Source organism: Lepidothrix coronata, unplaced genomic scaffold, assembly GCF_001604755.1.
Source record: "Lepidothrix coronata isolate B3197 unplaced genomic scaffold, Lepidothrix_coronata-1.0 Scaffold309, whole genome shotgun sequence".
In the NCBI taxonomy this organism is placed as follows: Eukaryota; Metazoa; Chordata; class Aves; order Passeriformes; family Pipridae; genus Lepidothrix; species Lepidothrix coronata.
In genome coordinates this window covers 304,833-329,922 of record NW_016690489.1, presented here as the reverse complement: position 1 = coordinate 329,922, position 25,090 = coordinate 304,833, and the positions used below count along the sequence as shown (strand labels likewise).

At 39.4% G+C, this 25,090-nt stretch overlaps 1 protein-coding gene across 2 annotated transcripts; it reads left to right on the top strand.

Moving 5' to 3' along the window:
- Positions 1-98: 98 nt before the first annotated feature.
- Positions 99-24,747, top strand: INTS8 (integrator complex subunit 8). Of its 2 annotated transcripts, none has more exons than XR_001878476.1 (27): positions 99-315; positions 1,572-1,746; positions 5,904-6,044; positions 6,468-6,539; positions 7,650-7,701; positions 7,929-8,111; positions 8,690-8,797; positions 9,439-9,594; positions 10,083-10,183; positions 10,528-10,669; positions 12,170-12,240; positions 12,379-12,554; positions 13,396-13,529; positions 14,157-14,267; positions 14,895-15,096; positions 15,654-15,775; positions 16,336-16,520; positions 17,908-17,941; positions 18,569-18,625; positions 18,708-18,769; positions 19,821-19,939; positions 21,754-21,857; positions 21,993-22,104; positions 23,063-23,113; positions 23,751-23,824; positions 23,906-23,970; positions 24,064-24,107. XR_001878476.1 is itself a non-coding variant. In XM_017837741.1 (27 exons), the coding sequence occupies exons 1-27, from the start codon at positions 186-188 to the stop codon at positions 24,509-24,511; spliced, it is 2,988 nt and encodes a 995-aa protein (XP_017693230.1). In that variant the 5' UTR covers positions 99-185; the 3' UTR covers positions 24,512-24,747. The 2 variants fall into 2 exon arrangements, 1 of the variants encoding a protein (XP_017693230.1); XM_017837741.1 differs by lacking the exon at positions 21,993-22,104 and adding an exon at positions 24,395-24,747.
- Positions 24,748-25,090: the final 343 nt, after the last annotated feature.

Sequence of the window (25,090 nt, the reverse complement as noted above, 5' to 3'; positions counted from 1 at the left end):
AACCTCGACGGCTCAGGCGGGGCCCGCGCTGCCCCACAAGCGCCATGTTCCCGCCCCGCGGCGGGCGGGGCCGCAGCACCCCACCGCCTCCCACGGGGCGGTGCCGGCCGCCATCTTGTGCGGCTGTCGGGGTTGGAGAGCGCTGTGCCGTTGTTGCGGGACTCCTTGCGGGGCCGGCGGCCGCGATGAGCGCGGAGGCGGCGGACCGCGAAGCCGCTACCTCCAGCCGGCCATGCACGCCACCTCAGACCTCGTGGTTCGAGTTCGTGCTGGAGGAGGCGCTGCTGGAGCAGCACCTGCAGAAGCCCTCTCCCGGTGCGTGCCCTGCTGGCCGCCGCCTCCCCGCGGCCTCTGGCGCGGCCCGGCCCCACTCCCCGGCTCCCCCCGGGGCAGGATCGCTCGGAGGGGCTGTGAGGTGGCGGTGGGTGCGAGGAGCTCTGCTGCGGTGCCGGGGGAGTCGGGGGCAGAGGGAGCCGGGCACTGCCCACGGCTCTGCAGCAGCACTTACCGCAAGCGATAACGCGGGTGTTTTCTGGCTTTACATTATCTTTACTATTTAATAACTTCATTTCTCTGTCTTTCCTGTCTGGTAGATCGCTTTTCCTTTCGCGGATGTGAATTTTGTTCCGGAAATGTTTTCAGGTTGTTTATTTGTGCGGTGCGAAGTGCTGTTTGTAAACATCATTACAGTTTGCAGCTGGTTTTCTCCCATTAGTCTTGATAATGCCTGGAGCTGGAGTCCACCTAAAGGTTCAGTGCCGAACTTGCTCTCTGGACCTGAAATAAATAGAAATCTAGTCTGATGTGGTATAAGAAAGTGACCATGTTTAAAAGCAGCTGATCTTTTGACGTTTATAAGTGATAATCATCTTTTTCAGTACCTGAATTCTATGACGAGGTAGAGGAAACAGGAAAACCTAGGCCATTATTGCCTCTACAGAAAGTAAATTTAAGCATAGTCAAGCTTAGATCTTATACTCTATATTGCAGTTAAGTAAATTATTAATACTTCTTTTATGTTTCACAGAGTTTAGTGCAAGTGTAATAGTACAGGTTGGCTTCTTTTTTCAAAAGAGCTCAAAGGTATTGGAGAGTCTGTCTTATTGTAAGGGAGAGATTAGGGTGGGGTTTTTTGTTTTTTTTTTAATCAGTCTGAAAGTATTTTCTAAATGTATTCAGAAGTACCAGCAGTTGCTTGTAAATGTATTTTAAATACAGAGGAGAATTACAAGTAGATACATATTTTTTTACAATAGCTGACTTGTGATTTCATTATTCGACGTTTATTTTCAGTAGGTGCAAGTACTGAAACATAATACAAAATAGTGAAAAGAAATAAAAATGTGAGAGTGTGGTTACCATGGTCAAGTAAACTTGAAGGTTAAGGAAATATACATTAATAGTCTGATTTGAGTCATCATAAGCAGGACACCCTTGGATATTAGAGGCTACTAGGTGACAATGTCAGCAGTATAAACGATAAGAATGTAGGAACCCCATTCATAGCTGCAAAAAAAAAAATAATTTCTGGATTTACAAAGAATTTGAGGAGTGGCTGTGGTTTTTTGCAGATCCACCACCTGTGCAGCTGATTGTTCAGTTCTTGGAACAAGCTTCAAAACCATCAGTGAATGAACAAAACCAAGTCCAGCCACCACCTGATAACAAAAGAAACCGCATTTTAAAACTTCTCGCTCTCAAAGTTGCTGCTCATCTGAAGTGGGATTTGGATGTATTAGAGAAAAGGTATAGTCTGTACATTTTCATGCTGAAATTAGTGAATTGAAGTGGCTTGAAATCTTTATTTTAACAAATGGAAATCTGTCTTGCCTTCTCTGACAGTATCTTCCTTACATTAAGAAGAATCTTGGGTGCGACATTTGAAGTAATTTGATTTCACCTGTGGATTAAGGAAAGGGGTTTGATAAAGGCAATATCTCTGAGCAAATCAATATTGTTTATAATTTAGAGAGGAAAAATAGTGTGTCTTAGACATTAAGATGTATACACATAAACTGCATAAATATGAATTGGAGGTTGTATTTTCTTCACTGACAAAGTTTCCTCATTCTGACATGCTTGAATTTGGAGGTCTTGCTCCAGTTTTGTTGAAGAACTCCATATATTTGCAAACTAGATCATTGAACTAACTTTGGTTTAAATAGACAAACTCCACCTTTGGATTTTTTTCACCCAAATAATGTCATCTGCAGAATGGTCTGATGAGCTAGAAGAGTTAGGAACTACTTCATTCTGGCAGTGCTAAGCACATCAGGGAGCTGTGCTTCACAGAATCACAGAATGGGTCAGGTTGGAAGGGACCAGAGTGGGTCATCTGGTCCAACCTCCCTGCTCAGGCAGGGTCATTTTAGAGCACGTGGCACAGGACTGTGTCCACATGGTTCTTGAATGTTTCCAGTGAGGGAGATTCCACAGCCTCTCTGAACAGTCTGTTACAGTGCACAATCACCCACACAGTAAAGAAGTTCTTTCTCACATTCAGGTAGAACTCCCTGTGCATCAGTTTCTGCCCATTGCCGCTTGTGCTATTGCTTGGCACCCCCAGAAGAGCCTGGCTCCATCTTCATGACACCCTCCCTTCAGATACTTACAGACATTGATGAGTCTCTTCTTAGGGCTGAACAGGCCTAACTCTCTCAGCCTTTTCTCATAAGAGAGATGCTCTTATCATCCCTTCATCATTTTTGTTGCTCTCTGCTGGACCTGCTCCAAGAGCTCTGTGTCTCTCATGTACTGAGAAGCTCAGAACTGGACACTGCTCCAGATGTGGCCTTGTTACTGAAGTATTTGAAGAAGTCCTTGACATCCTTGGCCAGATTTAATTCCAGATGGGCCTTGACCTTCCTTGTCTCATTTCTGCTTACTCTGACAACCTCTCTATATTAATTCCAGATCATCTGACACTGCCTCCATCTCTTGTGTATTTCCTGCTTATGCTTGAGTAATGGCAGGGTTCTTTATTCATCCACACAGGTCTCTAGTCCCCTTTGCCTGCAGTGTAATGTAAAGTCTTAGGAGGGCAATGCTTGCCCCAGTTCTAACTTGCATAGGTTGTAGGATCATTTAGACTGAAAAAGGTTTTAAGACTGTGAAGTCCAACCATTAATTTGACAGTGCCAAGTCCACCACTAAATCATATCCCTAAGCGACACATCTACATGTCATTTCAATTCCTTCAGGGTATGACGGTGACTCAACCACTTCCTTGGGTAGCCTATTCCAATGGCTGACCGCCCTTTTGATAAAGAAATTTTTCCTAATATCCAATCTAAACCTCCCATGGCACAACTTGAGGCCATTTCCTCTCATCTCTTGTTACTTGGGGGAAGAGACTGACCACCCCCTTGCTACAGCCTCCTTTCAAGTAGTTGTAGAGAGTGATAAGGTTTCCCCTTAGGCTTTTCTTCTCCAGGCTAAACTTCCCCAGCTCTTTCAACTGCTCTTCATAGAACTTGTGCTCCAGTCCCTTCCCCAGCTTCATTCCCCTTCTCTGGACTAGCTCCAGCACCTCAGTGTCCTTACTGTAGTGATCAGCCCAGAACTGGACACAGCACTCGAGGTGTGGCCTCACCAGTGCCGAGTACAGGGGGACAGTCATTGCCCTGGTCCTGCTGGCTACACTATTCTGATACAGGCCAGGATGCCACTGGCCTTCTTGGCCACCTGAGCCACACTGCTGTCTTATGTTAAGCTGCTGTTGACAGGCACCCCCAGGTGTTTTTCTCCCACTCTCCTTCCAGGCTGGAGCACTACCTGAGGTTGTTGTGACCCAAATGCAGTACCCGGCATCTTGCCTTGTTGAACCTCTTACAACTGGCCTCGGCCCATCGATCCAGCCTGTTCTGATCCCTCTGCAGAGCCTTCTGACCCTCCAGTAGCTCAAACACCTCCACCAGCTTGATGTTGTCTGCAAACTGAGGGTGCACTCATCCCCTTGTCCAGGTCATTGATAAAGATACTAAGCAAAATGTTTGGCTTGCAGACACCTTGGAAGAAGAAAGGATTTCATTAGGTAAAAGTTACATTGACTATCAGTGTGTTAAAGTTTCTTTAAAAAAAATCATGTTGTATTGCCTTAGTTCTCTAGAGTTGTTTTGAGTCATGTTCTTTATTATGTTATATAGATTTATTTTTTTTTTATTTCAGAGGCATTTTGAAAAAAAAAACAAAAAACAAAAAAAACACAAACAAACAAAAAAACCCCCAAATTACTGGCAGGGCTTTTTTTCTTCCTATATACTTTTACTTGTATTTCTTGTTTGTATTATATTATTTTTTTCAGTAATGTCCTATAATAAACAGTAAAAAGGCTTAGAATGAGCTATCTTTGATTTTTACCTATGAAGTTCTCCTGTTACACACATGCACATAATATTTTTGTGTTTTGTTAGGCTATGTCATATTTGTCTGCCTTAGTGAAGCGTTGTGAGGCAGGATTACTGCTTTCCAAAGCAGTACCTTTTCAAGATACTGCACAGCTGCAGAGAATGAACAGAAACCTTTTATTGTGGTTAGTTGTGAAAATATTGTATAAACAAAAGTATCTGGTATACAGTAGGGGTGTTTTATGTATACTTTAGTTTTAAAAACAGTTGTATGTGTACATGTACAAGAGAGCTTTTTTTTGTCTGCTTTCCTTCCTGCAGGAGGAATTTATTTTGAAGTATATTTGTGGTGTATTTTCTGTCAGTCCCTTTACTTCCTAAAATGCAGGTATAATATTGATTCAAAAATCAGCCCTACTGTATGACACTATTGGGCTGATTTTGGGTTTTGTTAGGATTGTTTTGTCCGTCTGGTGGGTTTTTTGAGAACCAGTCTGAAGTAACTTCAACTACTAATTTACTATCTCTATATAGTAGTTAGAGTTCTTGTTCTGTTAGCTTATGAAGCCTAAGATTGTTTTTAATTAAGAAGCAGGCTTTTGTTTTTTAACTGATTGTACCCAAAGCTTCAGTCATGGTAGTTAAAAGGAATAAAATAATGCCTTGAGCCAAGCTTTTTTCCTAAAACTTATGCTGTTGTAAACAATTGAATGGTGTTCTACTTTTGCCAATGAAAACAAGATTCCTGGACCTCACATAGTAGAAACAACATTGGTTAGTTTTAAAGGGTAGCTTGATGACAGACCTGGAGTCTGATATAACACAAGACCTGAAATTTGTTAAACAGAAGTCTTGGTTTTAGCTGTTAAAAGTGTATTTTGACTGGTTGTTTTCAATACTGGTTGCAAAGAATGCAGATTTTTCACATGAGCAAAGGTACTTTGCAGGAGCTGATAAATTCTAATTTCAGATAATGTCTAAATTAGTAATAGTGTTTCAGTTGTGTTAAATTGTACCTCAAAAGCTTGGAATGGTGCAGTCCAGCCTGCATGTCTTCTCATTTTATCAAAGAGGGTTTTGTCCATCTCTGTATGTTTTATATAGTCTCTATCCCAGTTTCTAGTCTTAACTTTACCATTTGCTTTACATGAGTGAAAGTCCACTTGTGATGGAAACGTGGTTGTTTATCTTCTGGAAGTATGGCTGCTTTGAAAGAATTTATTAGTTGGATCCTGCTGTAGAGGTGGCAGGATTATTCTGGGGAGGTGCCAGCATGGACTAATGCAGTGGTGTGTAGTAGTAGTTCAGCTGTGAGGCAACCATCCACCTGGGCATTATCTGTGCTGCTCATACCAGTAACTGCGTTACATACCTGACCTCAAGTGCCATCTGATGCAGAGCACTTTGTTATGCTGAATAAACATACTACACTTAACATCCATGGGGTGTTAAGTAATAATATAGTACTGAATAGCAGTGTATATTATTTAACATCCCAAAAGCAGATTTACTATATGAAGTATGTGATTCTCTCTCTCTTTTTTATTGTTGTAATAGCTTGTCGGTTCCTGTATTGAACATGCTACTGAATGAGCTCCTGTGTATCAGCAAAGTTCCCCCAGGAACTAAACATGTGGATGTAGACCTGTCCAGCTTACCCCCAACCACTGCAATGGCAATACTACTCTACAACAGATGGTAAACTACTTTTTGGCAATAATCTAAAATCGTGATAGAACAAAGCAATTTTTTCTTTTATCAGTGTACTTGTATGTAGAAGGAGAAAGAATCTCAAATTACTAATAACATTGTGGTATGTAGGTGGGTTATAGTGAGGAGCTGATTTGAAAACTATTCTACAGCTGGTTTTTTTTCCCCTAAAAGATAGTCAAGGTGGTGGGTTGAACAGTCACCTAATAAGTATAAAAATCTTACTGTCTTTTAGCTTTTTATGGACATAAGAGCATTTCTTCACTACTAGATGTGCTCTTGAATAGAGGATGTATTCTAATGGTATAATGTATCTGAAATTATAAACTGTTATTATTAAGAAGCCTGTAATCTGCTGTTTACAATTATGAGGCTAATGTTGTTCTTCCCTTAATTTTTTCTCCTTTGTAGGGCCATAAGGACCATTGTTCAAAGTAGTTTTCCTGTAAAGCAAGTGAAACCTGGTCCACCTCAGTTAAATGTGTAAGTTACAGGTATAATTTATTTGCATTTCACGGGTATTTTATAATCAGGAATTTAATTTCTAAGTGGATTAAATCATGTTAGTAACATACAGTTGCTTAAAATAGCTGGCAGCAACATGGAAAACTTGCATTTATTTCAACTATATTCTTATTTTCCTATTAGATACGCTTGATATATATATGTACTTGTCTGTTGTTCCACTCTTTTAATGTTATAATCTCTGACTTTGTAGCAGCATAAAAAACCATGGCAGAAAGGGAGATGACAATTTGCCTTGGCAGAATGCTTATTATCTAGTTTAAACAGGGTATATTTCTTGCATCCCTTTTTGACTTATGTGATCTTGCTTAATATAGTTGTTTCATTATACCAATTCAACACATTCTGAGAAATAATGAGGGTTTTTTTATCGCTTCATTAGGCAGTAATTTGTAATTTCAAATCAATTCTGCATTCTAGAATTTGTTTGGCTTTAGTAACAACTTGTCCTTGGAATTTACTTTTATGTCATAAATTTCTCCAAAAGTTGGAATTATCTTGGTGGTACTTTTCATGTGTTTTGTGTTAATTTTATAAGAGAGTCTGTTGAACATGTTGATTAAAAATACCACTACTACTTACTTTACTATAAATCTTGTACTTTCATATATGTATCAGTCTTATCCTGAATAAAAAAATTCTATATGGGGAAATAATTTAAAAATACTTTTAATTTTTACATAAACATGTGAACATACTTCTTTCCCTGACACATGTTTGAGAAGATTTGAATAATGAAGCTTCAAGATACTTGAGGCTGTGGAAGCTGATATCTTCACGATTGTTTTGCTAATATTTTGCTGATATTAGCAATCTAATTTAAAAAAAAAGGCAACAGAAACTTTGTAACTTCCATTTTATTGAACCACGTTCTCATGCAAAACTATTGTTATTATAGAATTCTATATTTCAGATATAGATAGATAAAAACAGTCAGTGGTCCTGCGTAATGATGTTTAAAATATAATTAAGCAAAACTTAGTATGAACAAATGTTGTGAGCTAGAACATGAAGTAAAGTAACATGCAGGTCTGCTTTATAATTGAGATCTTCACCTCTGTTTTTCAGGATGAACCAGATACAACAAGAAAAGGAGCTAACTGAAAATATTTTGAAAGTGGTGAGACTCTTTTCCCATCTTATTTTTCTTGAATTTCCGTATATAAGAATTTTTTTATTGTACAAGAAATACAGAAGCAGATATTACATGACAACAGGACAGTTGTATAAGGACTACTTGTTTTATTATCCTTTTAGTGCATTGTTACATTTCTAGTGTTAATTTAAACCCAGAATTAAACTCAAAACCAAGAAGTTAATTCTTTTAATGTGTTCGAATTATTACAGTTGAAAGAGCAGGCTGCTGATTCCATCCTGGTCCTAGAAGGAGCACTGAAATTAAACAAAGATCTTTATGTCCATACTATAAGAACTCTGGATTTATTGGCCATGGAACCTGGTATGGTGAATGGAGAAACAGAGAGTTCCACAGCTGGACTGAAAATCAGCGCAGAGGAGATACAGTGCCAGGTAGCTTACATTGTGTACTAAAGCTTTCAGTTTATGTCAGTTTCTTTAGACAAAGTGTTAAGTAATAGTTTTGATGTAAATTGCAATATTTTTCTATTAATGTTCCTTTGGGTTTTTGGTTTGGTTTGTTTTTTTTTTTGTAATGCTCAATTAGATTATTTGGTGTTGTTTTTTTTTTTGTAATGCAATGAGATATTACTGGCTTCATTTTTACATTATTAGAACTTTTTTCAACACTGTAAATATTGTTGCTTCCCCCCCAGCCTCTCAATTTCATCCCCCCCTCTCTCCCCTGAAGCAAACCATTATATGACAAGACAGCTTATTGCATTGCTTTCAGTGATTATGTAGAAATCATTCTGTAATTTTGTAATGCTTGTGCAGAATTGCTCAGACTGAGACTGCAGTTAAAGAGAAACCAATTGAAGTATATGGGGAAAGGAGTGAAGTGTATGTTGGTACCTTAGATAAAACTAGGAATAGTTTACAGTACATGCAATGTTTTGAGCTGAAAGACTTGACTTAAAATATTATGTAAATACCCAACACAATGTGTTTTATATCAATGCTGTTTGCAGGTTTGCTATGATTTGGGTGCCATCTATTTCCAACAAGGATCCACAAATGTAGCTGTTCATGAAAAGGCTAAAGAAATGTTTTTCAAAACAAAGGAGTTGATTGCAAAGGTAATGAGTGTTCTAGTAGCATGTATATTCAACTCTTCTATAAAAAACTTGTCTAAATTATTGCTTCCTTCTTCAGCAATTTAATAACTGTTAATGGTACACATAGTTTTGAAAAAAACTTCATGAGGTTTTGACAGCAGTTTTTATTGGTTTGGGGTTTTTTTTTTGCATTGTACCTGGTTTGAAATTATATTAATTGGTTGCTGTATGTTGCTGCTTTGTTCTTTTACACAAAGTGTATTGATGCAAGAAATGTAAAAATAGCATCTCCAGTACTAATATTAACTTGACTAAACTGTACATTCTCTGTCCTTTGTGGTGTTTTTGATGAAAGTAACCATACAGCACTTCTTATTCTTTTTTTTAATCTCTTTTACTCGGAAATCAGATTGTCTGTGTTCTAAGAATCTTTTAAAAATACATTTTAATTTATAAGTAAGGTATGTTTCCTTGTTTTGCTTCATATTTATATCTCCAAAATTGTGGAACTCCAATTTTTATTTAAATAAAGTGCGTACATGCACATTCTTTTGTTGTTTTGCTGTTAATTGGGGAAATTGTGAGTCTCTGTTTGTGTTTCTGAACTACCCATTTTTCATAATACTTTGGCCACTAAGATCTGATGAACTCTTGCTTTTCAGAATGGCTCATCATCACTTCATTTTACCATAGATGAAGAACGGTTAGCTGGATATTGTCAAGCTTGTGAAGTTCTTACCTCATCTTCTGATGATGCATCCCAGCAGGCAACTCCATATAGTCAAATCCACAGCTGTATGAAATCTGGCAACTATCAGGTAGGATGTTTTGAAGGGGTTTTTTTGTCATTCCATGTGGATGAGTCCACCTGAACTTAAAAGGGTTTTGATAAATTTTAAGTGTTACATTTAACCATTGACATACTGTTTTAAACCCCACATGTTTAGGAATATAACATACTGTGGTACATAGCAGATTAAAATATCTTGGACTCTATACAGTGGAAATAATTCCTGCCAGCTGAGGTATGGAATTTTCAGGTAGACTCTAATTCTTTGGGTTTCAGGGAATATTGCTGCTGAGATGTGCAAATTTGTTTTGATTTTTGTTTACTTTGTTTGATTTTTCTGATGATAGAGAACTTTTTTTTGTCATTTGATCCTTTCTGGTAGTTTAATGAATTTTAGTATTAAATATGGGTACAAGCTGTTTCTGTTAGTTTAATTGTTTTTTACCAGATAGAAAATTACCTTATCCGTTTCTTTTACATTATGCATTGACTATTCCAACTGTGTTTGTGTTACAGGACATAGTGAAGATATTCCTTGAAGATAACCTAACCCTCAGTTTACCTGAACAGTTCAGGCAATCAGTGTTGAGAGAACTCTTCCAAAAAGCTCAGCAAGGGTGAGACATTAAATAATGGTCTATTCAATCGTGATGAAAAGCAATTTTCATTAGTTATGTTTTTCATGGAAAGTATGCAAGATATTTTAACAACAAATTATTTACATCCAAGAAACTTCAGCCTTCATTTCTGTTAGCCAATAGTCTAAACTACATCTTCCAACTAAGGAGTAACTGTGTGATGTATCTCACTGTGACCATATATGGAAAAAAATTAATGAGCATTAGCACTTAATTTTACCCCTTTACTGATTTTTTTCTTTTAATTTTTTTTTTACCTGCTGTGATATCCACTCTTTGTTTGTCAGAGATGTTCTGTGATGTTCAGTTTTGTGTTCATGCAGGAATGATGCTCTGGATGAAGTCTGTTTCAAAGTCTGCGTGTGCAACACAGTCTGCGATGTATTGCAGGGTCGAACAATTGATATTCAGTTTTGTCAGCTGTTCCTGAAACCCAGCAAAGAAAAAATAGACTTCCTTCTGGAGGTAAAAAATTCATCTGAAATTAGAAGGGAAAACGGTATTTAGTGAGTTACCTCTTTCCTCATACAACTGTATTATTGTTGCAAGTAATGCTCAAATTTCTGAAGCAGAGAAAGGTAACTTCTCAAACATTATTCAGCTTGTTTGCAGTTAGTACAATTACACTCAATATCAGTCCTGTATCTATGTCCATAGCTCTGTTTCAGTGTGTTGGGGAAGAACTGGTGGTGAGTTGTTGCTTCACCTTGTATTTGAAATTGCTGCTATTCCTGACATCATTAAATTATATAAAGATATGTTGAATAGTTGGTTTCAAGGAAAAAAGAATCAAATTCTCCAAGACAGAGAGAATAGAAATAGAAGTATCTGTTGAAGAGGACCACTGTTTCCTCACCAGCTTTGTTGTAAAAGTTAGCATGTCATGAAATGATTCTGAGTTACTGCATGTGTGAAACCTAGACTGTTACCCTTACTGAAATTTTTTATGAAACTATTATTGCTCAAACTAAACCTAATCCTTTTGTTGCTTTGCTGTTATTTTAGTATCTTTTCTTAATATGAGTGTTGTTTTTGCTTGTCTCTTAAGGGACGTGGTAAAAAAATGACTGACAGTACTCTACTCAAAAGCAAGTGAAAGCTCTTCCATCAACTGCTCATATTAGGACCAAAACATATTTCTAAAAAAAAAAAAATTCTTGCAAGCTGTCAATTAAATTCAGCTATCTAGTTATCTTTCAACTGCTGCTCTAAAAAAAAGTCCTAGTGAATCTTATTGTTTCGCACTTATAGAAATGTTTCATTTTTAAACTCATGCACTTAATGATCTTGGGAGGCTGACTGATAATGTGGCACTTGCCATCAGTACACCTATTTACCAGAGCAATAGGAAAAAGGAATGCGAACTGTGTCTGAGGGATGGTCACAATTGTCTGAAACATCCTGCCTTGTGTACAGGTTGACAGAAATTCTGATCCACGTGTGATGGCTACAGTGTTTATCAGGTTTCCTCAGAGGTAGTCTTATTTCTAACCTTGGAAAGGTGGAGAGGAATTTTTTGCAGGGGTGTGGAGGGACAGGATAAGGGGTAATAGGTTCAAACTGAAAGGGGCAGGTTTACATTAAATATTGGGAAGAAATTCTTTATTCTGATGGTAGTGAGGCCCTGGCACAGGTTGCCCAGAGTAGCTGTGGATGCCCCATCCCTGGAAGTGTTCCAGGCCACTGGAACAACTGTTGGGTTGGCATTTGAGCAACCTTTTCTAGTGGAAGGTGTCCCTGACCATGGTGTGGAGCTTGGAACTGAATGATCTTTAATGTCTCTTGCAATCCAAACCATTCCTTGATTCTGTGGTAACTTTGTTGCCTCCCTTGAAAGAGGGGTTTACTGGCTGATACTAATTGTGAGACAGAAAGCTGGTCAGTAACAGTGCTAACAGTGTCTGTAACTATGTATTTTAAGCCTGCAAAGGGAACTGCTTAATTCTTTTCTGCTTTGTTTCCCAGGTTTGTTCTGGGTCGATAAATTTGGAAAATGCTTCTGAAGCGTTGAAGAGAAAAATGGCAGCATTTCTCAAGTATGTAGCCATGTTAAGATAACATGAATTTATACTTTGTAAGCAATGTAATTAAGCACAATAGATATTTTGAGAACTTATAATTGGAAAAATAAGCACCACCTTCTTGCTCATGTATTAACTTTTTTATTTGTTTAGAAACTTGTGTTTGGGCATGGAAGATCTTCAGTTTGTCTTCATGATTTCATCTCATGAGCTGTTCATAAAACTGCTGAAAGATGACGAACGGAAGCTGCTCATTGATCAAATGCGGAAGAGGTCTCCTCGAATCAACCTGTGCACAAAACCTGTGACTTCTTTTTATGATATTCCAGGTAATTTTCACTGTTTCCATGCTTGAGGTTACTAAGTGCAGGTCTGTTCTCCAAAAAGTTTAGAGAGAATGTTTTTAGAGAGAAGACTTCCCGTTGTTTGTTGGTGCATGTCCTGCTTGTGCAAGAAGGTGGCTGTTACTTGCTTGTATCTCAAGTGAATATAATAGGTAAGCTCAAATGAATGGGCCCCAGGTGACCAAGCGAGAGAGGTGTGGTGTTAGTTTGAACCAATTGTGGCTGTGGCAGCTGTTCCCAGAAAGGGAACCCTGCCTCTGGACTTTTACACTAATGATTGTGTGACTGTGTGGTAAGCTGGCCCAGGAGTACCATCTGAATGAGTTTTTAAACCTACCAAAGTAAAACACAGATCTTTTCAACCAGTTCATTTCCCAGCTATAGCTGGCTGGCTGTGCAGCTGCCCAAGTCAAAGCTAACACAGGACATGTGAGATGGTGACTGGAGCTGGGAAGAACTTACCTTTTCAGCTCTAATGCAGTCTTGCAATGACTTAAGCCAGTTGAGAAAGTGCATATTTTCACTAAGGTACTATAGGACCCCCTTTTTAATGCAGATCTTAAAGCTATTGCTTTACTGTAGCAAGAGTACTCAGAGATGTTGAAGTTAGAAAAGGGGACATTACAAGCAGCCTTTTAGGTCAGGGATGTGGGAATCCTGGAAACAAGGTGTTTGTGGAATGGCACAAAAGGATGAACTGGGCCTATGCAAGCATTGATGTGTCCGCTGTTCTTACTGTGTTATGATTGAAGTGTTATATATTAAAGAAACAAAAGTGTCTACATTGAAAAGAAATGCACTGGAAACCTGGCTGCTTTTCTTCCAGCTTCAGCAAGTGTCAATATTGGCCAGCTTGAACATCAGCTCATACTGTCAGTAGATCCTTGGAGGATTCGCCAGATCTTAATTGAGCTGCATGGTATGACTTCAGAACGCCAATTCTGGACAATTTCAAATAAGGTAACTTGTTTCATGTGGTCATTAACCAGTCCTTGAATTACAGTCTCTAGGTATCATACTGCAGTGAACAGTAAACATTGTCTCATAGATCCTCAGTGTGGTTTATCTTTTCCCTCTCTGCATAGTGGTGATTTAATAAGAATGATGATACATATCTAAACTCACATTCTGTGAAAGTATCACAACAAAACCTGTAACCTTTGTTTTAAGGAAATACTGGCTGTAGCTCAGGCTTTCCTTGTGAGAAAAGATGTTTTTGTAGCTTTTACTTTCAGTGTTCTGACTAGTTAGCAATATTGTTTTAGTTGAAATTTCTGTCATTAAAGGTGGGAGCAGGAGAGAGGAAGATTTTTTTTTGTTGCTTTTTAAGTTAAGGTCTCTTGTCTTTTATTTTGGTTCCCCCATCATAATTGTTGCATATTCAGAGTGTGAACAAAGGGTATCCAGCTGTTTTTATTGTATTTCTACATGAGCAGTACTTTACTTGTGATTAGATGTAAAGACAAAATAGTTGGCATTTAGATGGCAGTAATTTTCAATATTTGGGGGTTGTTTATAATGTTTTAAGCAGTAATGTGAATTCTAAAACTTGTTTCTGTGCAAATGTCCTATGCGTTTCTCTCCCAGTGGGAAGTACCAAATGTTTACGGCAATGTTATTTTAGGAATCAAAGACAGTCTGACTAGGGATTTGGTCTACATCCTGATGGCAAAGGGACTGCACTGCTGTGCAATTAAGGTGAGCAAACCATCTGAGGTTACTGGCTAGTTTAGGCAATTGAATCTTAACAAAATGAAAATATGGAAAGCCCTTTTTGAGGGAAAAAACCTGATAAATGAAGAGGTGAGGGAGGTGGTATAACAAGCTCTGTGTGTTGTATTTCTGTCTCTCAAAGTTCCATCAGCAGAGCAAAGATAATGGCTTTCCAGTGAATTGAGCCAAGAGATCATTTCATTCATATAAGGTTTTGGTTATGATGTGGTGATTTGACTTACTGATATGAAGTGCTGTTCTTTTGGCTAAGTGTTTTACATAAGGAGTTTATTGGAATGCTGTTTTATTTTCCTTGTAATTGACAAGTTTGCTAAACTGTAGCTAAACCAAAATTCTTCCAAACCTGCCAGTAGTTACTTCTGGTATGTTTTTGCTTAGACTTCCTGTTTTGTTTGAAAAATCTGGAACTGTTAAGCTTAATAGTGGGTCCAAAGGATTCATAAATAGTCATTGTGAGATACTTGAGCAATGCTGATGCTAATGGATGCCAAGGCTGGTTCAGCCAGGATAGAGCTGAGCAGCACTTTAGCTCTTAGTATATTCCCTTATGAATCCATTAGGTATCAGTAATGCATATAATTTTTATTACAGGATTTCATCCATGCAAAACAGCTTTTTGCTGCTTGCTTGGAGCTTGTGACAGAGTTTTCTCCAAAGCTCCGTCAAGTCATGCTGAATGAAATGCTACTTTTGGACATTTACACTCATGAAGCTGGAGCTGGTGCTTCTGGAGAACGTCCTCCTTCTGATCTTATAAGCAGAGTCCGAGGATATTTGGAAATGAGAGTACCTGGTAAGTACATCGCTGTCTTTCCTGGGATGCAGAAAAGAGCAAACCTTGAGAGAAGAGGAAAAAACCCACAACAAAATGAAACAACTCTCTATTGCAGACTTACCATTTAGATGTATACATGGAAAAACAGCAGTGACTCTGACACTGGTTTTAGTAAGTCTTTAAAAGTTTCATTCATTTTTAGAAGCTGGAAATGAGAGCAGCCTCACGATGCCTGCATATTGCTGAACGTTGCCAGTTTCTGTTTAGTACCACTTAAAGGACTTGGAACAGGATAAACATGTCTGCACTTTTACCTGAGAAGTTTTGCTAGTTGTTTAAGCTTTCCTCAGGGTTTCACCCCGAGGGAGTAATGTAATACTGCTGTGGTTAGAGGAAACTCTTGTTGCTTCTAATTTCCAGAGGTGAGATCTCTTTTAGGGCTAAGCATCGTGTTTCCCTGGAGAGCAGTGGAACAGAAATGGCTACTTAGAGGGAATAGAGTTTGCTTGTTTTCATACAACACTGTTTTCTCAAAAAAAAAAAAAAAGTTAAGCAAAGAATCCATTTTCTTTTAGATATTCCTCTTCGACAAGTTATAGCTGAAGAATGTGTTGCCTTCCTGTTAAACTGGTGTGAGAATGAGTATTTGACCATGCAGGTTCCATTACCTCTGGTTCAGACTAATCCTTACGTGAAGGTAATGAGTGCTCCATCTTAAAGCTTGTTCGGACTGTAATTGACTTTTTTCCTGTTGAAGTCTTTTGTACTTTTCAAAGCATGTACTCTTCTGCTCAAGAGTGTGGGGCTTTGTGTCTGTAATGAATTAAGTCTGAGGTAGAAGAAAGCAAGGCTAAGCAGCAGGTGTGTTTAGTGGTTGACAGTGTTTTTGTATAACGTTGTACCAGTTGCAGTTCAGATTAACTATTATAAGGAAGTGAAGTGAGTTCTAGAGAGTCAGTCTCTGTAAAACTGTATTTTATGGGGTTTAGGTTTTATGCAGTATATTTAAGTTTGTTTTCTGGAGCCTGTAGTAATTAAACATGAACTAGGGAAGCCAATGAAGGGAAAAATGGTCTGGTTAATTCCTGTCTTCCAGCTTCTTAATCAGTGTTCTCTGCTACAAAGTTTAGTGACATTGCTTTGTAGTTTGTGACTTAAAATCAGTTGCTTAGCTGTTTTAAACACCATTAATTCCTTTGCTGCGATCAATATGCAGAGAAACTACAGTCACTGTATTTTTTTCCTTGCATTGCATAGCTGGGCCAGTTGCTGGCTGCTACGTGCAAAGAACTTCCAGGTCCCAAAGAAAGTAGACGCACAGCGAAAGACCTCTGGGAAGTCGTTGTACAAATCTGCAGTGTATCCAACCAGCACAAACGGGGGAATGATGGCAGAGTGAGTTTGATAAAACACAGGGAATCTACACTGGGCATTATGTACAGGTATGTTTTTCTAAAATTATTTTTAAAGATGGTTTGAATTCTGTGTTTGACTCCATGTTCCCTTCAAAAATTGTCTGGATTCCACTATCAGGGTGGTGGGAGCAGCTGAAGATCCCTGTGTAAACATCCTGTCCGCTGTGGGAGTTGGGTGTTAGTGTTGATGTGTTGGCTTTCCTTTTCAGAGACAGAAAAGGAGTGTGTGGGATTCAGGTTACCATGCAGACACTGCTGTGTATATACTTATTCTCCCATTATAACCAGTGTAGATTTTCCAATAAAGTCAATGGCATCTCTAGGGTAGTTTAGCTGATGGGCTGGAGGTGTCTGCTTTGCATCAAATAGAATTGTTCTGTAAAGCTAAATGTATTCAATTTTGAAATGAAGTTATGGTTCAGCTAAGCTCCTGGGAAGAGGAAGGAAGAAAATATTCTTGATCGGAGTAATTTCGTTGTCAGTCACATGAGCACTGCCAGCCTTAGTCTGAACTGACTGAGTGATTCAGGACTCTCTTGATTTGTCCTCTCAGTGTTCGCAGCCTCTTCTGAAGTCCAAACCTGATTATAAGTTGTCTAATACAGTAAATTTTGGAATGTGTGATTATATTGAACAGTTTTCCATGTTAAACACTTGGGAAAGGTGTCCCCACCAAACTTTTGACTGTTTCTTTGCCGTCCTTGAGCCAGTCAGGTTACTGTGTGCCTCAGGGCCAGCTGCTTTGGCTTACACTGCTGTGGGACGGGTGTAGGAGGGTACTGCGTGCTGTAGGTTTCATTTGCATACTCTGGCAGGGAAAGGGAAGCAGTACAGGTGTAATCCAGGGTACTGAACCTCTTGTGACCCCTCTGGTTCAAACAGTAAAGGGCAGTGACTGCTCTTTATTAGCTGTTTTAGTTATGGAAAAGAAGCAGTGAAACCTTTTCTAAACAGGCTGTGCTTGTCTGGATTGTCATATGGTGACGATGGCTGATGTGCATGACAGGGAAATCAATGTGCATTATAAATGATCACTGTGTACTCTGTTGCAAGTCTGTAGGTCATTATTGCAATCCTAGCTTAGGGAATTACAGTACAATTCATTTGCTTTCCATTTTAGAGTCAATGGTTGACTTGCTACAAAGCAATTTTCTTTCATGCCTTTTATAGCTCAATGGAATATCATACCTCTTTTAACTGTTTTAAATGTAGAAATAAAACTCACTAATTGTATTAAAAGTGAATGAGTTGCTGAGTGTTTTCACTTATATACCCTATGTTTGTAAACTTAGAGGTGAAGGGGTATTTTGGCAGATGAAGAATTTGCTTTAGTGACTATTTCTAGGGGTTTAAGTTTGCGTATGTTCTTTGTTGTAAATTATTACTTACATGGGTACTTGTGTCCCCGATTTAGGAGTGAATTGTTGTCCTTCATCAAAAAGCTTCGGGTAAGTCACAGTGTTGTTGCCTTTTGGTATAATATTTTCCTGGACTTTTCCTGTTAAACTCCAGAAAATCTAACAGATATGTAGGTGTTTTGTTATTTGTTATACCTGGCATACAGCAGTGTGGAATAGCTTTTTTAAAAAATTATCCTGAATTCTGACAGTGGAGACCTGTTAACTTTGGGAGTAACTGCAGCTGTCATGAAGTAAAGCATTCCTTTTGGAAGAAGCAGGAAGCTGCTACATGCATTATACTAAGCAGCAGAAGTAAGAAGAAGGGAAATTGGAAATTGTTTATAGCTTGTGGGTTTGTAAATGCATAGAAAGTTGTAGTATACCCAGCTTGAGTTTAGGGTTTAGGCAGTAGCCACAGAAACATAAAGATGTGTAAAACCAAAGTAGAGTTTATACGAAGGAGTTATTTGGGAAAATTTGAAGTAATTAAAAACTTGCTACAGAAACTTTCTTACAGTATCCTTGTGTTGTAGGTCTTCTAACGAAATATTTCCCTATTTCAATAGGGAATTGTAATGATGTCAGAACCTTTTACATAGTTTTAAAGCTTAGGGAAGAAAGTGGAGTTTGGTTGGTTCATGGGAATACTCTTTTTTTTTTTTTCCCCCCCTGCAGGAACCTCTGGTTTTAACCACAATATTGTCCTTGTTTGTGAAACTGCATAATGTTCGGGTTAGTATATATCACAAAAATCTTTCTTGGTTTCTTGAAATGTTTCTTGTTGTAATTTCTCTTACCATCTATCTTTTCTTAGGAAGACATTGTGAACGATATTGCAGCAGAGCACATTTCTATCTGGCCTTCATCCATTCCCAAGTAAGATGATGATTAAAAATACAGTTTTCAAAATATGCATTTATGTAATGGGTTTGGCTCCAGTTACTGTGTGTTGTGTGATTTCTGCCATATAAGGGCATCACTGCCCCCATTCTGTCCATGGAAAGGTTGGTCTGCTTGCATGGATGGTTTTGCTCCTAATTTGATGTTCCTAATGGAGATATGGGGAAGAAGAAAGAGAAGAAGAAACTGAGGGGGTTTTTGCTGTTTGCTTTATTAAGCTATATGTAACTGTGTGAACTATATAATACTTTAATATGAAATGACTCATATTTCTTGAGGTGTGTTTCAGTAATAGCCAAAATATGAAGTAGCAAATGGTATGTATTGATTTGTTCTGGCTGGATTGAACTGTGTTTCTCCAATGAAGTTTAGAGGCTCTGTGGGGGTGGAACCTCATAAACTGCATTGGAAAAAATTACTCTTGTGAGAGTGTGTGATGCATAGTGGGATTAATTTGTTTGTAGCTTGTGTGACTGCACAGTCTCGTTACTGATGTAGATTTCAGTGTATACTGTAAGGTCAAGCGGAAGAAAGTTGTTTTCGTCATTACCAGAATTTAGCAGGAAGGTGAAAAAACCCTATATTTTTAAAAATGGAGATTGCACGTAAACTTTGGAAAAGGCTGCCCGGTGTGCCAAACCATTCCCAGCCCTCCTTGCTGAGCTATTTCCATAGTTCTCCAGAGATTGCTGTCTCTGGCCATTCATGCAGGTGCGGGGATAAATTTATAGTGGTTTCAGATGTTGTCTTCAAACTTCTTGAAACTGAACATATCTGCACAGAATCTTTTCATAGTGTCACCCACGTATGAAGTTCTGACTTTTTGTCCAAGTCTTATTCTGTCAGATTTACTGTATTGGAACAAATCAACAGTAGTCTTAGTCAACACTAAATCTTTTCTGGAGTTATTTTTGCTTGACACTTAATGCAAGGTGCTTTGGACTTAAACTAGATGGGAAATCAGATTAGTGGTTAAAAAGCCCAAAGCAATTCTTTAGGAATTACTTTTCTTTCTTTTTTCCTTTAGTCTTCAATCAGTGGACTTCGAAGCTGTAGCTGTTACAGTAAAAGAGCTGGTCAGCTATGCGTTGACTATCAATGCAAACAACCACTTCTGGTTAATTATTCAGGCAGATATTTATTTTGGTAAGTGAAACCAATGTCTGTTTTTAGCATATGTGCAGGGGTACCTTGCTGCTCTGGGTTTTGCTTGACATACTCCTCCTTGTATTTTCTCTTATGAAAAATAAGTTTAAGTGACACATGAGGTTAAAATCTTCAGAGGGGTGTATTTGGGAGGTTGTCTAAGCCCACAGAGAGACTAAGCTTCCAATGGGTCATGCAGACTTGCTTTTAGGGTAAGGGGAACTTTAACAGTCCACTTTAAATTTACTTTTGTAGTGCAGTTGGTTCTTGAGTGGTATAATTGTGCAAACCCCTGACAATTGAGTGCTTTATAAGTGAATGGAACGTTGTGAATAGTGGTTGCTTTTAAATTTGGAGATCAGCTTCGCTGGAGCAGATGAGCAGAGTGGAGAGGATCTGTATTTTATATAGAGAAGTCTCTAGGCTTTGTAAAAGAGGAAGTATGAACTAATCTGGTATTGGTTGTGATGGGAAGTGCTTTCCTGTCGTTCTGTCCTCACCTGCCACTCCCCCAGTATTTATTCTTGCCCCTCAGCTGGGAGCAGCCAGCACAACTAGGACAGTACAAAGAGCTTCAGGTTCTGGGCACCATGACAGCGTATCCAGACCAAACCAGGGCAGCAGTTGCCTGGGGAAAGCTTGCCCAGCCTGTGTGATACTATGCTCTGTTAAATTATTCCCCAGTCTAGGGTCAGTTCCTGGGGCTTGCTTTATAGTGTGAGTAAATAGAGCAGAAGGGTAGGTGCAGAAGAATGAACTTCCTGAAGACAACCAGACAGGTAGGGTACTGCCTATTGTATGTGCTAGAGAAGGACATGGCCACAGCCAAACTCAAAGGTAGAGCGATGTTTCTTCCACTTAAATTATCTGCTGAAACCACTTTAGTAAAATTTAGCTTTCAAACCAGATTGTTCTTTTCTGGCCTTAAATTGGTATTTTCTGTGCCTCTGGCATCTACTTGCCAGTGCTTTGGGCTATCACAGAGTCAAGGTACAAGTTTCCAAATCTGTTTTTGGACTGGAAGGATATCTGTGGTGTACAGTAAGATGTAGTGCAGAAATGCGAGTCTGTTGCTCCCAAAGGAGACCCATTTGTCTAGAAGATGCTTTATAATCCTTGGGGTGAGGGGAAGGGTCTAATCAAGTGTTCAGTGCTGTCACCTTATATATTGGAGAATGATTCAGGGTTATAAACTGGCAGTTTACTGCTTGTATGAAGTGCAGCAGATCCCGGAAGGAGACATTATGTAGGGATCCTCAAATCCGGTGCCTGAAACAACAGTGGTTGGAGCACTCCTGGCATGTGCCAGGTCTGTATTTCAGCAGCAATGTGGACAAGCTGCTCCTGCCACAGAGCCCCTGGAGGTCTTATCCTCAGTTCAGGAAGAGCTGGGAGTAGAACTGGTGCTGAACCATGAGAGGCCTGTGGTGGCATCAGCTGTTCCTCTCACTTCACCAGCTAAACTTCTTTACTGCCACTGTGTGTGCTAAGTTCGCTGAAGGCAAACTTCTTTTCCACTCTTAGTGCTGATGGATTCAAGATCAACTACCTGAAAAAATTAAAAGTATTTCTCAAAAGGCAGAACTTTGTGTATGATACTAGTTTTCCTGTTTATGTAGTTTCCCATCCATCCATCACAGTTTTACCACCTCCTGTGTGTCCATGCTTTTTAAACAATGGCACACAAGTCACTTCCCCAGTAGAATTCAGCTATGAAATATATGTATCTGATTAGTTCTATAAACAATTGATCTGACTACTAAGTAACTGCTGTATTTACTTTTAAGACCTTATTTTGCTTTTTTCCATGGCAGCAACGAATCAGTATTCAGCAGCCCTTCACTATTACCTACAGGCAGGAGCTGTATGCTCAGACTTCTTTAATAAGATGGTGCCACCAGATGTGTACACAGACCAGGTGAGTTAAAGTGGGATTTAGATTTACAAAAATCCCTGTTTGGATTCAGTCAGCATCCTGATTCTACATAGAGACAAAACTGTTCAGCATACACACATTCCTGTAGCCTCTGGGGTTTTATATCTGTGCTTCCAGTGCTGGTATCGCATGGACGGAGCCTGCTTGTTTCCACCCGTGGTGCAGGCAAACTTTGTGTCCTGTCTAAATGCTTCTGAAATACTGTCTGCTCCGGTTAACATGGATGAGGGTAAGAAGCATGGATCACATTAGTAGTGAGATCCATACAACACTGGCTCCTTTTCCCACGCACTGGTATTTTTTCCCAGACTCTGACTGAGCAGAGCTGCATCAGGGCTGTGCAGGATTGTGTAGAAAGGGGTGGGATTGTAGTTTACCCTTGTCAGGGCATGCTGGAAGCACAGCAGAGCAGGTATCTGTGCACTTTGCAAGTGGGCGTAACAAGTGGTTTGTCACTTGCAAATGGGCTGTGAGTGAGAGCCCCATCATCCCTCTGTGTTCTGGGGGAATCCTCAGTCCCAGACACAGCATGTTCCAGTGACATCGTGCAGGATGTCACTTAACCTTTTTCCAGGCATTTGCTTGTTCATTAGGAAACCATTGCATTCCTTGTAGTCTGTGTTTTGCTAGGCAGTAGGAAGGAACTGTCTATTCCCAGGGAAGGTGTCCTGTCCAATTACTATTCCTTTCATGTTCCCATTTATAGGGCCAGTGAGAGCTCCAGATGCCATCTGGAAATCCTGAATGTTCACAGCCTGATCTAAGCTGTGCCTCGTGCCAGGCTGCCATGGTGCAGGAGTCCCAGCTGGGATGCCTGTGCTGTCACACAGCACCAGGGGCCTGCCTTGGTGTCAGAGCTTTGTCAGTGCTGGTCCCACCCGCCAGGCCTTTCCTGTGGGTGGCAGGATGTAAAGGTGAAGCTTTTGGCAGGGCAGGGCCTGGCTGCCCCACACAAACACAGGGTGCTGCTCCTCAGCACATGCTGACCCTTGGGACATCTCTGAAGTGATGAACGCTCAGTTGATCAGTGGATATGCTAAAACCCCAAGGTTAGGGGGGTTAGAAGAATGTAAATAGCTATTTAGCGGGTCCCTTGCATTAAAAAAAAAAGAATCATAAAAATTGCTGTTTGTGTTCCAAAATGAGCATTTCAGAACTTGTGTTTTGTGTTTTTAACCCTTCTCTAGGTGATAAAAAGAATGATCAAGTGCTGCTCTTTACTAAACTGTCACACCCAGGTGAGAGGTGAAACATGGCATTAAGTAAAATATTTGTTAATATTTTGATGATAAAAAGCAGGGAGAACTTTTTTAAAAAGACTAAATCCAACTTTCCTTGGAAAGGCAATCTGCAGTAAAGTAGATTTTGTTATCTTTGCTTCTAGGACACACAAAGGACTGAAATTAATGAGTAAATAAACATATATTTGGAAATGTTCTAAAAAGTAGTAGTCTGTGAGTGCTTTGGCCTACTTTTCTCTTATAATGCAGATTTTTTTTTTAGAGGAACAGTACAGTATCTGTGGGGTGGTGTTGGGAACCTGGCCTTGTTCGTCATGATAACCACAGGTGGCTGTTGCTGTTCAGTGGGATTGTTCATTCTCCAAGAAGTAACAAGCTTATATTTGGCTCTGATTGAAAAGCTGTTAAATGCATTTAGAAACCTGGAAACCAAGTCAGTCCCTTCAGATCTGAGTAAATTCCTCTTAGCTATTGCCACTGTTGATGTGTCAGAACAAGCCCTATTCAGGCGCTCAGAATTTGCTAAAACTAGATTAGGTCCAGAAAGGCACTGGGATTAGCAAGGTGGTGTGTGGAAGGTTTCAGTTTGGGGGGAATTCAGGCTGTCAGAATCACTGCAAGTCTGTCCTTACAGGTAGCTATTTTGTGCCAGTTCCTCAGAGAAGTTGATTATAAAACTGCGTTTAAGGCACTGCAGGAACAGAACAGGTAAATGTTACAACAAAGTTTATAGATGCATAAACCCAGAATGTGAATGTGTCAGTTAACCTAACCTGCCTTGTCTTTCAGTCATGATGCCATGGATTCTTATTATGAATACATCTGGGATGTCACCATCTTGGAGTATTTGACATGTATCCTTTTGCTGGAATGCCACTCATACTGGATGTTTGCAGCTGGAATAAGTCTGTTTCCTCTCTAAGTGACTTGCCTTGACTGGCCCTCAGATCTCCACCACAAAAGAGGCGAGACAGACAAGCGGCAGATAGCAGTAAGTTAAACTGGGGTGCTCAGGGTGCTGGGATTTCTTTAGAGCGTCTTTCCTTCCCTGAAACCACATTTAAAAAGAATTGCCACTTCCAGTTTTAATTTTGTCACACGATTCTTTTAGAGTCTGTGTGCTCCTATGAAGCTGTGGCTCTAAAGTTGTAGGGATGGGGTGGCAGAGCATGTTACAGAAATAAATCACCCATGGAACTAGTGCTGAAAATGCCTTGAAATGAAACAGCTTTACTGGAAGGCCTTTTGCTAATGGTGTCTCTCCTCTTCTGTTTCAAGATAAAAGCCATTGGCCAGACAGAGCTGAATGCCAGTAATCCAGAGGAAGTCCTACAGCTTGCTGCACAGAGAAGGAAAAAGAAGTTTCTTCAAGCAATGGCAAAACTTTACTTCTAGGCAAATGCTGGAAGACTTATTATAAAACATGTAAAAGTGAAAAAAATATCTTTCAAGACTTTATTATTTTTAAAAACACATTTAAATTTTTATACAACATTTACAGCCTAGTATCTTTCTTCTTAGAAATAGATGAAATCTTATAATAAACCCCTTATTTTTACAAACTGTACAGAAGGCTGGAAGCAACTTCAGCTAGTTCCACAATGGCTTGTTTGAAGAAGACATGAATTCAAGTTTGTCAAGTTGGTGTGAGTGTAATGTGGATGTGGGTGGCACCTGATGCTCTAGTGCAGCTTCAGGGGCTGCTCAGTGTCATGTAACACTTGTCCCTGGACATGAGGCACAGGTAGGAGCATCATGAAAGAGGGAGGAGGACTGATACCCATCTTTCCCAGTACTGCCCTTCATCACAGAAGTGACTCAGAGGTAGTGAATATTCCAAGAAAAACACAGTAGTTAATGCTGTTTATAAAACACTGATAACTTACAGCTCCACAGTTTAAAATACTGTTCCTATGACGGGAGTGGTTGTAGAGTACCTGCAGCTCACTTTATTCCATACCTTCTCCACTTCTT

What these genes read in the sequence shown, in the direction of transcription:
- INTS8 (XM_017837741.1), top strand. Translation starts at nt 186, where the DNA reads ATGAGCGCGGAGGCGGCGGACCGCGAAGCCGCTACCTCCAGCCGGCCA. An exon ending in ACACTGGGCATTATGTACAG is followed by an intron (nt 16,521 to 17,907) that starts GTATGTTTTTCT and finishes TCCCCGATTTAG; the next exon opens with GAGTGAATTGTTGTCCTTCA. An exon ending in TACTAAACTGTCACACCCAG is followed by an intron (nt 23,114 to 23,750) that starts GTGAGAGGTGAA and finishes CTGTCCTTACAG; the next exon opens with GTAGCTATTTTGTGCCAGTT.